This window comes from Cebidichthys violaceus, unplaced genomic scaffold, assembly GCF_023349555.1.
Source record: "Cebidichthys violaceus isolate CVI_PGR_0920_01 unplaced genomic scaffold, fCebVio1.0.p SCAF_85, whole genome shotgun sequence".
In the NCBI taxonomy this organism is placed as follows: domain Eukaryota; kingdom Metazoa; phylum Chordata; class Actinopteri; order Perciformes; family Stichaeidae; genus Cebidichthys; species Cebidichthys violaceus.
The window spans coordinates 370,380-385,000 of NW_027176970.1; the positions used below are offsets into that span (position 1 = coordinate 370,380).

Consider the following 14,621-nt stretch of genomic DNA (forward strand, 5'->3'; position numbering starts at 1 on the left):
TCGGCTAAATATCAAACATGCAAGTTCATACAATGTCTGGGTATATTATTGTAATTGCCCACCTGATATTTTACCTTGAATAAATGTGAAAGCTCCTTTAGAGCTTGGAAAAGCTTTGGGCCCGCCCCTTAGAGACAGTATTTGAAGTGCTTTAAAATGCTCTCCATCCATTAAACACACCAAATACCTTCAGGCTGCTAATATTTGATTGAGAGGATAGTGACTTTAAGTTGAGTGGCAACCATTTTAACTTGGCGTAATAAGAAATACTTGAATGCATGTAAACATTAGTTTCCCCTTCATACTTGTAAAAGCTTAAAAACACAGGCCTGTCTATCAAACAATCACATGTAAGGACAGAAGACAGAGGGCAGACTATATGAAATAAAATGCCATTTTATTGTTCAGCCGTGTCATAACCTCGTCTCCAAAATAAGCACAGCAGGACTACAACTGGTTCATCAACCTAGCTACCCTTGATAGCACATAAAACTGGGTTTTATTAGACCACCAATGATAGCGTTAAAGACTTTTCTATCAGACATCCAATGATAGCATACAAAATAGTTGTTAACCTACCAGTGATACTGTATATAAAACACTCGTCTCTAGATTTATCCCCAACCCACCCTCAATTTCTCCCATCTCCCTCTTTAGAACATTTGTGACACTGACATATTGTATGCTTAAACAAGCACATATTAAGAATGCATAATTCTCCATTTTTGAGATTATAAAAAAAAAAAAAAACTACACAATGTTACACTTTAAGTCAGAGTACATTTCAACTGATTATTAGTGTTCTACACATTCGGCCAAAAACCAAAGGAACATTGTATAATATCACTATAACTTAACACTACATGTAATATACGTTTAAAAAAAAAAAAAAAAAAAAATTACAAATGATTAGCATTAAAGAGAAAATGAAGATGGCTAGTGCGAAGGCAAGCTGGGTCAGTACCATAACAGAGAATGAGTAATACAAAAAGAAATAAAAAAATAGAATAAGAAAAATAGAAACAAAAAAACTGATAAGAATACAGGCAAGGCTAAAACATGTGTTTCAAACTTTTAAGATCCATCTCATGTGCACTCATCCATATAGGTAACCTGCTCCATTGTGTGACTCCACGTCTCTCTGATACTTTAACCCCTTCTTTTCCTCCCACTTCAACTTGCTTTAACATTCCAATGGCAACCATCTTCTTTTTCTTGTGTGTGGCACATCCCATGACCTCTTATTCCTCTCTTTACCTTCAACCACTCTACAGGCCAATCATAATGCTGCTTCAGACAATACAGGCCAATCACAATGGAGGTTCTATCCGAATACAACTGCAAAAGAGCACAGGACACAGTTTGTAATTAGTGTGCTGCTATTTATATCAAATATTGCAAGTTATGTTTCCTCTGGAAGTCTGTCTCACCAATCCTACAGGTCTGTGTCAAACCAGGCCAGCTGGTTGCTGTCCATCAGGTCTTGGGTGTGGCCAAGGTCTGGCAACGGATCAGTGTGGTGGCCCAGGTCGGGCAGAGTGTCAGTATGGTAGTCAGCACCTTCCATCATGGGGTCCAAAAGAGAGTCCTGGCCGTAGGCTGCTGGGTAGGCCCGGTAGGCTCCATCTGGAGAGACAAAAAAAAATAAAACATTAAATCAGTGAAAAGGATATATTTTGTTGTATTCTAAACAAATGCCTAGTGATCAGCTGTCATCACTGGGTGGCATTAAACAACATATCGGAGGCAAGAGGAGGTATAATTAAGTCTCATATTCCATAAAATATTTGGGATTTTTATTAAGTTGTGGGTTGAAGAGACTAAAGCTTCTATGCAGAAATCATTTTGCAACACACACAACAATCAATAACATATTATTCAATCAATAACAAAAGATAAAGCAAAAGGATGATGAAATAAGAGGCGAGGAACAGAGTGGGGATTTCATTAAAAGATAATAGAGGCACTTACCATCCTGCCTGTAAGCCAGGGGGTCTCCCTGAGCTCCCATATCCAGTCCCAGGTCTCCAGTCTGTAAAAGGCAAAAGAGTCATGAGTAAAGTCTGACATAAGGCAGTCTATGTAGGAGAGTGGAGATCTTACAAAATCGATATAGTGTTCACTATAAAATACTGATATTGCTGAGTTTATATATTTGCGTGCGTGTGCATTTATACACATGCGTGTACCTCGTTCCAGGCCATGGGCTCAGTTCGGAACAAAGAGCTGGTCAGCTCCACTGACAGACGTTTCTTGTAGTCCTGGGGCTTGTCCTCAGACATGCGGAACAGGACAGCTGCAGCATAGGTCGCTACAGGAGGCAACACACGGCAACACAAGTCAAGCACACGTGGTCTACACAAGTACACAGACAAATCAAAAATGTGTGCACGTATACTCACCAACGCCCTCGTTACGGGAGTGCAGCAGCTCAGTGAGGGGCGCAGTGGCTCCTTCAGCTTCAATCGCCTCGGCAGCTTCCTTGTCCTGAGCCAGTTCACACAGCACACCTGCTGCCACACGCTGGATGTTCTCCACCGGAGAATACAGCAACTACAGACAGTGAATAGCAGAGAGAAAGATTAGATGTTTGATAAAAGGCAAAAGAGAGTTGTTGACATGCATGTAGTGGAGAACAGTTCCTAATTAACAGATTTGGTATTTCAAAAACTAAACCATTTAGTTGCTAAAAGTTATAAACAAAGAAATGTAAGATTGGGGTTATTGTTTTACCTGGACAAAGAGTGGAATGGTGTTTAGCCCTCTGATGACAATTCTGTTGTGCACGTCCCGGGCCAGGATGTGCAGCGCTCCTGTGCAGCCTTCCACTATCTCCTCCATACGCACACCCTCCTGTGCGTGGTGGGAGTGGGAAAGACGGAAGTCAAATACGTAAAAACCCTAAATGTTCAAATAAAAGAAAGCTTAAAGGCTTTTTTGGCTTGGTTACACACCACAAACTGCTGCTGGTTGCCTCCCATGCTGGTGCGCCTCTGGGTGTCCTGGTGAGCCCTGACGAGCAGTTGGACCAGTCGGGGGATGGCCCCCTGCTCCCGCAGAGCGCTGTGGTTGGCTGGGCATAGAGCCAGGTTGCGGATCAGACCAACTGTAGCCTGGATGGGGGAGGGGGAATTAAATCATGTCAATCAATGATGTCAGGATATGAAATGTTTATCTAAAAGAATGTGTAGGTGCAGAGAAACTGAGATGGCTAGTGACCTTGATTAGTGGCCAGTGGGATGGAGGGTGCAGTAGTTTGACCACCACAGGCAGGCCATAATGAAGGCGCACAGCATTCTGGGCCATCTCAGCATCCTGGTGGCGGGAAGTCAGGTGACGCAGGGCACAGACGGCTGGCTCTGTGATGTCTTCTCTGTCGCCGGCCCGAAGCACGGTTCGCACCAGAGCCTCAATGCCTCCAACCTAGCACGTCATAGGATCAGTCAGTGGATGGCATGTTGTTAAAATAACACAGAAGACAAAGAATAAACAATCTACAACCCACAGAGATGCATAGTTACAGACTAATGTGTGTATACTACGCACCTGGCAGACCATGAGTTTGTTACTATAGTTGTTGCAGGTCAGGTTGGAGAGGATGCCAGCAGCACATGTCACTACATTGATGTCATCACTGCCCAGCAGCTGGACCAGGGTGCCCAGAAGACCCTCCATTCCCTCCTGGAGAGAGCAGAGGACGTGAGAAAACAAATGAGGGGTGAGGAATGAAGCCGAACTATCCTATTAACATTTAATCTGGGGCTCATTAGCATTTGTGACTACAGAGTGTGTTGTACCTGTTTAGTTGCAGCATCCGAAAGATTTCTCAGAGTCCAGAGGCAGTTCTGGACCAGACGCTGGCTTGGGTCTGTCAGGTGAAGCCCCAAGGCCTGCATGCCTCCTACACACACACACACACACACACACACACACACACACACACACACACACCAATTTCCCCATAGTAGCAAACCAGAAACTGTAGACCAGGACATTCATGCATTTTTTTTCTCTCCATTGTATGGTTTCCATTTTCTGTACATACCAGCCTCTACGATAGCAGGTTTGTTGCTTGAGCAAACAGAGAGCACCTTGAGCACTCTGCTTGTGGTCCACAGCAGTTTCTCATATGTGAAGGTCCTCATGATGTTGACCAGGGCCTGAGGACCACCACTGGCCAGAATGATTAGCTAAAACAAATACAGGTTTATGTTTAGATGTGCTACGAACTGCTGCCAGCCAAGTGGCATCAGCAGACACGTTAGGGGCATTTGAACCCGAATAGAAGGAATGACTATGTTTATCTTCCAATACCTTGCTTTCCTGGTTTCCATATGCAAGGATCTGCAGGCAGTCAGTAGTGATTGCCAGGAACTTGACATTGGTGTTAGACAACAGGGCCACCATCTTCTGGAGTCCTCCAGCCAGGCGCACCGCCATCTTTGCCCCTTCCTGGTGCAACAACAGATTGTGCAGCGTGGTGATGGCGTAGAACAACACACTGTCCACTGGCGAGCTGAAAAAATAAATAAAAAATTAAACATACCGACAACATTTTGTAGTCTTATAAAACCGGGCTTTCACCACCCACTGTCAAGCAACTGTTCCATTCTCCATTTGATGTGTGGTAATAGGATCCCAGGTGCAAATTCAAACACACACATGTGACATCCAACAGGTTGGAACTTGCCAGCCAACTCAGTGTTGTGGCTGTATGTTCTGGCTTTTCATGGGGATTACAAAGAGAAAAGTTGGACAGGAGGACATTTTAACCGCTTCAAATGGATGGCGTTGGAGAGTATTCTTTGAGAATGTAGCTAGTGGGTGATGATTTTGAGAAAGTTATTTTAGAGGGTAGCCACTATTTGACAGTGATATTCTCACAGCCAAGCAAAGTGATGAGTCAGTTTAGATTTAACATTGTTAGTCTACTTGCTAGTTAGTTGAGCTGATGGTTGGTGAATCAGACTAATGCTTAGTGAAAGCTATACCGTTAACACCATTTGTCTTCTTTTGCACATGACTCATATATGCGTAATCATGATTGATAGGCTCTTAGCTGTTGCAGCAGAGCACATTGATGTTTTTTTAACCTTTTCCTGTCTTCACCAGTAACAGAGTTAGAGTAAGAAAATGAACACATTTTATTTTTGGCATTGTCTTAAAAAGGCCTTTGTGATTAACAGAACACTGCTGTTTGCTGGACACATCTGAGCCTAAAACAAACATGTCATGCCAATTAGTGGCCAATGGGACAAACTCAAAAGTCAAAGTCTGTAAAATGGTAATCGAGCGCACAGTAGTTGCCATTCATTGATACGGTGCTAAAAAGAAACAACACAAACCACTTTAAGGCAGCTTCTTTGCATTCCTGTTGCTCGTTATAGACCATTTGGATGTGTGGACACTGATACGGCACATATGCTGTGAAGAGCACCACAATTCCTCCAGTTTCTTACCCGAGCATCTTGACCAGGGCGGGAATGCCTCCAGACTTGAAGATTGCAAGCAGCCCCTCACGGTGATGGGAAAGGTTGTGCAAGGTGCCAGCAGAGCAGCGAGCCGTCTCCACGTCGCCGGTGTTCTGCATGGCACGAACAACGGCCGAAACCATTTGCGGCGAGCGCATCAGGGCGTGACGCGAAGCCTCCTTCTTTGACAACTGATGCACCATTACAGCAGCTTTATTCACGACAACCTAGAACAGAGAAGATTGTCATTAGGGACGCATATTTTAGAACAGGATGTAAAATACATTACCAATACCTTACATGACGCCACATGTTACCCAGCAGGCACCATTTCGCCTTTTGAGTCTTTTCATGTGACAATTCACATACCTGGTCCTCATCATTAAGCAGTTTGGTAAGCTCAGGGATGGCACGAGTGGCCAGCTCAGCATCATCTTGATAGTTAATGAGGTTGACCACAGCATGCTTCAGCATCTGAGAGGGCTCTGCCAGGCGCTGCACTGCTGTGGGGTGGGCAGCATCCAGCTGGGTAGGTGGGATCTGGATGCCCTCCTCCAAGGTCTCTGGGAACATTGCAGCACGCACACGCTGGGCCCGGGTCATGGCATAGCCCTCCATGTCTGAAAGTAATGCGAGATGGCGATGAATATCGTGACAATATCAATCAGATATACCATATCTGCCGTAGCAGCTATCATGATATATGCAGTATCTCGTATACCTGTAGGCTCAGGAGTGAAGGGCTGGTTGAACTCCCAGTCATAGAGAGATGGATCATCCTCTTCAGCATCAGGGTTTCCCTTGCCACTCAGAGATGGTGCTGTGGTTGTTACTCCAGACTGAATGCCTGAATCCAGGTAGGACTGCTGCTGCCACTGGCTCACTGCAGCCTTGCTGTCGCCCATTGCCATGTCCAACTCCATCAGATCAGCTACACAAAAGGGAGAAATTGGGTGAAACACAGGGTATGACTGAGTAAGGGCTATCTATACCTTACTTTGACTTAGTTTCCTGTTTTAAGCAATTACTTGTTAAAGTAATGTGAAAGGTTTTCGTAATTTTGTAGGTAATTTAACATTTGTAATCTTGAGTTAGTGCAACAGAGTTGTAAAAATGAAGGAGGTTAGTTCACACTATTTCTGTTGAGGCAAACAGGGAAAAAAGGGAACAACAAGCAAAGAAAAAGCTTGTGCTCCTCCATGCCCGATGCCCTCACGTACTGATCGTAATGTAAAAGTATGTAAAAATAGAATTCCTCTTTTAATTCCCAAGTTTTTTCTTGGAGAAGAAACTCCGATGCAACACAAGACTATATAAATGTATTGGGATACTGTGACATGTGCTCGTCTAGCTCCCATTTTTCCAACTTCGAGTGCCACAAGGTTTACGGTATTTCATGTAATTATCTACAGAGATGCTCTTGTGTTAACTCTTATGTACTAAAAAAATATTTTTTTAAAAAAAAGAGCTCTAATCACATCAACATGGAAATACTTCATGTGAAAGTTTTTCATACTTACACTGGGTAGCCATTGTTCTTGCCTGCCCTCAGCCCACACAGCAGATATGTCTGCGTAAAAGGAAACAAGTGCACAGGGGGGAAAATAAGACAACTCGCACACTCAACCTTGAGTTCTTGTTTGCTATAGCCAAACCTAATCGTAATGTTTATGCGTTTCTTCCTACGTGGTCTCAATAATAAGTCCGCTGTCTTCCGCGCTAGCGTTACCTGTACCAGCTCCCTGTGATTCAGACGCTTGTTTGTCTTGCTAACGTATAGTTAGGAGGGGAAATGCCAAGTCTCCACCTCCAGCCGAGAGAGAGAGCAAAGTGGTGGGTATTTCCAGGCCAGCACGAACACAATTCACCATTCAGCGGCAAAGAACATCAAAGGCATATTTCTCCCCCTCCCCCTACTACCACGGCCAAGTTCCGACCTCGCAGCTTGGGTTTCCAACGAGAGAAACTACCCGCAATCACTTCCATGACTCCTCCTCTCGTGGGGTGTCTCAGTAGGAGCGGAGCAAGCTACCTATTCAAAACTAAAATCCCATCTAACTGTACATGTTACATCGACCAATAAACACATTTAAAAATGACATGATACGATTCAAGACAGGAGCGCTAGCGTGTATTGGCCACCAATGCTATAGCTAACAGGTTGGCTAGTTTACCTTGAGAGCTCGCTAAGCTAACGTGCGTAGCTAACCGCTAGTTAGCTAACATAAACAAACACAGTTTAGGGCTTCACTCACAAAGCATAAATTGTACCGACTTGTCATGAGAAGCAACCGATATTCTAAGTCATCGTCGCTACAAATCGGTTCATTACACAAATCGTGACTTTCAAGTGAACCCTTCAATTTTTTTAGTTCTGGTTTGATTAGCTTAGCTAACCAGGACGTATGAAAAGTAGATCCAAAGCGCCACCGTACAAAACCTGCTGTGCTGCCAGCCAAATCAGAAAACCCCACCGGAGCCCCCTCCCTGGCCAAAGATGATTTTCCTTTGGTGAGGCAAACATTGACGCGCGGTGAATACGTTATACAATAGCTGTAGTAAACACACTGTCTTTACCAGAGTCAAGCGGCTCCTCCGTGGTTCTTGTCAGGGAATTTTTGTCCTTTCTCTTGGCTGGAAATAGGAAAAGGGCTGCTAGGTGAACCACCCGTAGAAGTCCGAACCACACCCGCTGTTGCTCCGCCGAAGATGTTGCTTCCGCCTGATCGCACATCAAGATGGCGAGGGGGGATATACAGTATTCTGCCGCACTCGGAAAAATAGAGCGCCATTTTAAATAAAAGTTTTAGCATAGAAACTGTTATTTTACAGCTGTTGGTAGATATTGATACCATGTAATGTTAAAAGGAAGTCGGCCCTTTGAGTTTTTACATTTTTGAATCACTTAAATGAAAGATGTGCGATAGGGGAGGGCGAGGAGCATTCATTGGAATGGAATGTGATTCATGAGCTGCTGTGATGTGATAGATGGAGTTAATTAACATGCAGTTAACTCAGAGACACAAACATTTTCCCTTAACAGAGCTATATCATTCATCCATATATCTTATTCAATGATAAGATATGAAATGTGCTCTCTCTCTCATCCACCTTTCTCATACTTTTACTTCACAGTTAAACCAAAGGACTTATTTTGCAAATAATAAACTGCAGTGGTTAAATGGAGAGGAACAGTCAGATATAGACCACATGATTAAACCATATAGGAAGTTGTAAAATACGATAATTGAATCTCAGTTTTTGATAGAAAGCCATAATCCAATCCCATTAAACACAATCTTAAAAACTAATCATTGATTGTGGGGGGGACCTGCAATGGCCACAATAACATGATCTGCTGTGGATTGAATGGCATTGGATCCTTTGTCTCTATAATTGCTTTTGTGGTGACATGAACTGCAAAACTTCAAGCCATCACTAACTGATTGAAGGCGGACAGTAAAACATAGACATACTTGGGTATATGTAGGCTACATGTGGCATTAAAAGGGTAAAACACATTGCCTATGTTTATTCTTGAAATTGTATAAAATTCCTTATGTATGCATCTCCATTTTAGGCACTTATTCACAGACTAGCTGTAATGAAATTGCAATGCTTGTTGCAATTGAAAACTTGTTTTGACCTATTTTTATAGCTGTATGAAAAGATTATTTGTTGCTATTAAATGAAAAAAAACAAAAGAGAAAGTGTCACACATAGTAGAGGGCATGTTCATGTGTCTGATGCATGCCATGGAGTAGAAAAGGTCACAGTCCAAAGTGTCATAGGGAAGCATATCAGTATCAGTGATACCGCATGAAATACAAAAAGGAAACTTACAATTTATGTTATATCACAATCAGTTGGAATATTTTCTATTTATATCATCGTTCAAACAGTGACAGAAATGTGTTGTAGGGTGAGAAAAATATTCAGTCACACACCTGCAAGGGGTATGAATAATATCAGAGTGAGGAAGAGAAATAACACAGACCACATGCTACCAGAGCGAATGGAAGTGTGACGTGATGACAGTTATTTCAGCGAATGCTTATGGATTTTCATTAGTTTCTGCTTCTTTTGTCAGTATGTGGGACCAACATCAAACCCTCAGGATAAAACTAAATTAAGCTCATCCACTGTCTCCAGCTGTGGCAGAGAGAGAAGCAAGTCTATTTCATTTACCCAAGTCATGAAAAAAATGCTGCAGAGTAAATACAAAAGATAATAGAAAGCCTGACTGTATGTCTGAAAAGACACCGTCAGAAAATTACAGTCCACCAGGAACATCTGGCAATGACTGTAACACAAACACTTTCTAACACATATTTGTTATCCATCAGGCAAAATTAGTCTCTGATATTCCTTGCAATCAGTCATGCAAGTTTATTTCCAGTCTTCTAATGATATGAATTGAAGTGAGCTGTACATAAACAGTACTCTTATAAAGATATCAAGAGGAATTATTCTGATACAAGACACTGGAGGATTGTGTAAATATACTGAATGTGAGGAGAAGAGGAATGACTGATAAAATAAAAACAAAGAGAAGCCAGGTGGATGAATCCGAATAAATACACCTTTTATTTGACTGATTAACAGATCTGATTATACAAACGCCAACACAGAGCTCTGAAATAACAGGACCAATCAGCGAGACAATGACTGTACATTCTTGGTGTGACCCTCCGTCGTTCTGACTCCCTTGCCCACCCGCCCACCACCCCGCCCGCAGTAACTATGGAACTGAATCACTAGTGCTTCTTTCTGTACAAGTAAAGCTCAGCTACCCACCTACCCTCTACCACCCTCCCTTTTCAGTGCACTGTCTGTTATCTACAGGTTTGAGCAGTATCTACCACGAGGGGAAGTTTGGCCAATCGTAGAACTGGGTTGGCATGATGGACCTGGGTACCCTCTACACAGGACTAATGCTTGAGTTTGAACTTTGATCTGAAGTATTTTTTTTGTTGTTGTCATGTTTGGCTTGAGTAGTCTATCAAGACGGTGCTGCTGTCATAATAGTGTATGCACTGTTTTAAGAGCTTGTAGTGTAAGAGCATAGTAATGTTTTTGCCTTTTGGTTGTAATGCAAACAGCCCAAAGTCTCTCGACATACAGGTCTAAATTGAATAACTTCCTTTCCTTCTCTCCATCGGCCTCACCATCTCTCTCTCTCTCTCTCTCTCTCTCTCTCTCTCTCTCTCTCTCACACACACACACACACACATATTCACACACAAATACTGGTATGTACGTCCCTTCATCTTAAAAAACATGACTGTTTGCAATTTTGTTTCAGGCATTTTTTGTTATTGTTGTTGTTCTCAGTCTCTTCCTCTGGCCAAGTGTGACTTGCCCCACATACATTAAACACACAATCATCCCTATGATAAACCAAAATGCAGTTTCTTCAACATGCACCCTGCAGCAGTTCCTACAGTAAAAACACCAACTGTACCATCTCAAGAAATGGATGGATAAAACTCCTTCTTATTCATTCCTGCAATCAATCTTTTTCAACCCACCTCTCACTTCCTCTCATCCCGACCTCCACACCCCCAACTGGTCCCCCCCATACCCATTTACTCTCATGTAACAGACAGTCTTGTATGTAACAGTGACAAATGCTCGCCCTCAGCGCAACAGCCAGGTGGAGAGGAGAGAGGAGGGGAAGGAGAACAAGGTGCTGGAAAAGCATTAAGGGAAGAGAGAGTGAGTTATTCTCCTTAGGGAGAAAGTGAAAGACGATGGAGAGGAAAAAGTTGTGCGCCTACATCCCTCTTTCTCCCCGCATCTCTGTAATGGAGTGGAGGGAGAAAGAACAACGGAGGTGGAAGGTGACTGAGGTGGAGTGGGGAGAAGGAGAGGCAGGGTGAAGTGTGTTGGTCTTCATGTGTCCTGGCCGTCGGCGGCAGGGGTGTCGTTGGCATTGGGCAAGTCCGAGTCCGTCTCCCTGCTGGATATGCGGTCCAGCTCTGCCTGTACATCGCTCAGGCCCAGCTTCGAACCTGCATCAAGAGTGGGTAGACGCATATGAATTGGTGCTATTTACCAGCAAACATTTTAGCGATGCAATAAATGACACAGTATTGAGTGGTTAAGTCGCAATGCAATGAGCACAAAGGCAATTACACATGGTTAAAATAAGACCTGGGTGAAATATTGATTTGGTGTTGTTAATTAGGCTATTTTTCCCAATCTAATACTAACATTTCAGAAGACTCGACTAGTTTCAGCAATCTCATCTCATTTGAGAAGGAAAGAAGAGCTGCAAGGCCAGTATGATAATACTGTGATAGAGAGGTGGTAAAATAGTTCGACTTCACCTCATCAATTGGATTAGTTTTTATAAATAGTTATTAATGTAATTCCTATAATGTCTAGATAGCATGAAATAAATTGGTTACATTCAAATTCATTGCAATTAAGTTGATTTTATATTGTAATAATAAAAATTAGATCTTACTCATCTTGTACAAACAATAGTTCTTATTGCACTAAATATGTCAAATATTCCTTTAAAATTGTCTTTAATGCAAAAGGCAAATGTTATGACAGGTCTGCAATTTTTTTCAGCTGTATGTCTCATATGGTAGTACAAATGTGATCTACTGTATCTATTCTTGTAGTTACCTAGTTTGAAACAAGACTTATTTACTGTAATATTGAGCATGTCTGACAGTTGCATTGTTAACAATACAAAAATATGGTTTCAACTGAAAACCGTACATCATTTCACAGAGAATAACTGAATATTGGGTATACCATATATAGCATATGGCTAATATGTTGAAAAGTATCAAGCTATATATTTTTCCCATATCGCCCAGTCTTAGTTAGAATCATGTGCAATGTCTGTGGCAGATATTAGTGATGAGAAATGCAACGCAGCATGCAAAAAAATAAAATGTAAAGGATCAAAATGGTGACAGGGCACTAGGAGGAGAAACATTAGGGATGCAATTGTCATTAAATCATCAGTCAATCAAATGATCCTGACATGACTGGTACTTTTTCCCCGCCCCGACCAAATTTGTGAAAAGAAAAGAGTGCAGCTCTGATTTTTTACATAGTTCTGGATGTTGCCACTAATATGAAATTAAATCACCTATTCTGTTACAAATCACAACTGAAACACTTATGTTTCATTGGTGATAAAATTATTCCTAACAACAAAATTTAGGCATTTGGTGCAAAAGTAATTCATTAGCCATGAGATCATCTCCTGAACCAACATTTTTTTTCACATAATCTAGTAATCATAATAAACAATTTAAAAAGGGAAATTGTGGCGATTTTCAACCTTCTTTGTATCGTTGCACTGTGGGTGGTGTGTCCAAATGAATGATGTTCCGCGTCATTTTTGCGGACTATTGCCAGTGGGTGAATGGGGAGCGTCGGGCGGCGGTAACACAGAGCATCGTTCATTTGAACATACCGCCCACAATGCAACGAGACAAAGACAGTTGAAAGTCTGCAAAGTTTTCCTTTAACATAATTTACAGCCCACAGTAAAGTCCATGTGTTTTTGTACAAGAAGAACATGGGTGATACAGGAAGCTTGAGCCTGGCAATGTTCCTCCTCGGTTGCTGGAGAAAGTTGAAGGCTCATGGGGAAGCGAAAGGGTCAAAGGAAATATAGGGATGCTTCTGAGAATGAACAATGGCATACACAAGCAATAATAAAGGAGGAATATCTCTCTCACACACACCTTAACGTGGCCAACATCCTCTGACTAGTGCACACACACACACACACACACACACACACACTATGAGTGATGTTAACAGTGAGATTGCACAACACAGTTAGGAATGAAAAGACAGTCACACAGAGCTACAGACAGGCATAAAGATGATGGGTGTTTGCGTGGACTTAAGACCCTTTAATGATTTAATGATGTGTTGGGTTCATGTCTGGAGCAGAGGACAGGAGAGTTAAAGAGGTGAGAAAATGAAGGATGGCAGATGGGCGGTGGAAACCAAAAAGAAGCTAAGTAATGAGGGGTAACTGAAAATGGCATTAAACGATAATGCTGAATGATAAACGTTTGCATAAATTAGCACTTTTTCTCTATCCAGCAACACCAGAGCTATTTAACAGCCTCGTGTGTATTCTCACCTGACTTGCGTACTGTTCCTGGAGTGTTGTTACCGCCGCCTGGCGTCCCGGGTCCCCCTGTACCAGCTTTCTTTGTCAGTAGACTGTTGAAGAAGTTGGCCAACACACCTTCACTGGTCTGACCTGCAGCATACAGAGACCAGAGTTTAAACACAACACAAACACACACACATGAAGACATGCACTGCAGTGATGCAATGCATGACATACCCGACTGTGGCATTGCGTTTGCTACGTTGGCCGCTGCTGAGCGATTACTCGTCCTGGGTGAGCCGGTGGGTGCTCGACTGGTGGTGTCCTGTGAATGACGACAGATTGTTTCACACATTTGGACAGCTTTTCTTTATCTTATGAGCCAAAAAAAAAAAAAAAAAAAAAAAGTAGCACTCACCACTGGTCGCCCTGCTGTCACAGCGGGCTGTTTGGCGAGCAGCGACTGCAAATTAGAGCACAATATGCACACTCACTCCAATTAGTATTTAATTAACATATCAGGACCCTCAAGTGAGATTTTATTTATTGAGTACAGACAAGCAGCTAAACAACTGGCATTAACACAACTGAAATGTTTTCTGACCTGGAGTTTTACCAGAAATACTTGGTCATCTTCTGCCTGAATCTCCTTTTCATGTACAATCTGGTGACAAGCAAGAAAACATAAAGAGTTGAAAAAAAAGACCAGTCCTTCCTTATAGCTCTACAACATATATTAAACTAGATTGGATAAAACTTTCAGGATTCTTGCAGGGAACTTGCTTAGCGCGTTGGCTGTGAAAATTATGCAGACGGTAATGATACATGATATTACAGTGGTAATCAATCTGTTGCACTGTAAGCTTAGCTTGCCTCAGAGGATCTTTCAAACTTTGCTGTTTTTAGTAGGAGCTGTACCTTTCTGACTGGCGGTTTGACTATTACTTCCTCAAAGCTGTCGTCTGCTTTTACTGTCTGGAAGTTTTCATGCAGAATGGCAATCTTCTTCTCATTGTCCCAACCTGATGGACTGAGAGAGGGCAGAGGAA

The 14,621-nt window shown here is 42.4% G+C and overlaps 2 protein-coding genes across 3 annotated transcripts in view; both read right to left on the minus strand.

Moving 5' to 3' along the window:
• Positions 1–380: 380 nt before the first annotated feature.
• Positions 381–8,186, minus strand: LOC137866520 (catenin beta-1-like). The gene is made up of 17 exons (XM_068702479.1): positions 8,049–8,186; positions 6,992–7,041; positions 6,193–6,402; positions 5,841–6,091; positions 5,460–5,698; positions 4,315–4,516; positions 4,046–4,190; positions 3,798–3,901; positions 3,547–3,681; positions 3,220–3,423; positions 2,955–3,113; positions 2,734–2,853; positions 2,403–2,553; positions 2,190–2,311; positions 1,972–2,032; positions 1,431–1,626; positions 381–1,338 (listed from the first exon to the last, which is right to left on the minus strand). The coding sequence occupies exons 2-16, from the start codon at positions 7,002–7,004 to the stop codon at positions 1,436–1,438; spliced, it is 2,307 nt and encodes a 768-aa protein (XP_068558580.1). The 5' UTR covers positions 7,005–7,041; positions 8,049–8,186; the 3' UTR covers positions 381–1,338; positions 1,431–1,435.
• A 1,845-nt stretch (positions 8,187–10,031) lies between these two features.
• The window catches only part of dync1li1 (dynein, cytoplasmic 1, light intermediate chain 1), a 9,136-nt gene continuing 4,546 nt past the window's right edge, over positions 10,032–14,621 (minus strand). Inside the window, exons 8-13 of one of the 2 annotated variants that reach the window (XM_068702532.1) lie at positions 14,491–14,602; positions 14,177–14,236; positions 13,991–14,035; positions 13,810–13,897; positions 13,600–13,722; positions 10,032–11,485 (exon numbers count right to left, since the gene is read on the minus strand). In XM_068702532.1, coding sequence (XP_068558633.1) covers positions 11,367–11,485; positions 13,600–13,722; positions 13,810–13,897; positions 13,991–14,035; positions 14,177–14,236; positions 14,491–14,602 — 547 coding nt within the window. In that variant the 3' untranslated portion in view covers positions 10,032–11,366. Of the gene's footprint in view, positions 11,486–13,599; positions 13,898–13,990; positions 14,036–14,176; positions 14,237–14,490; positions 14,603–14,621 lie in introns of both variants that reach the window. The other variant, XM_068702531.1, reaches the window with a different exon arrangement.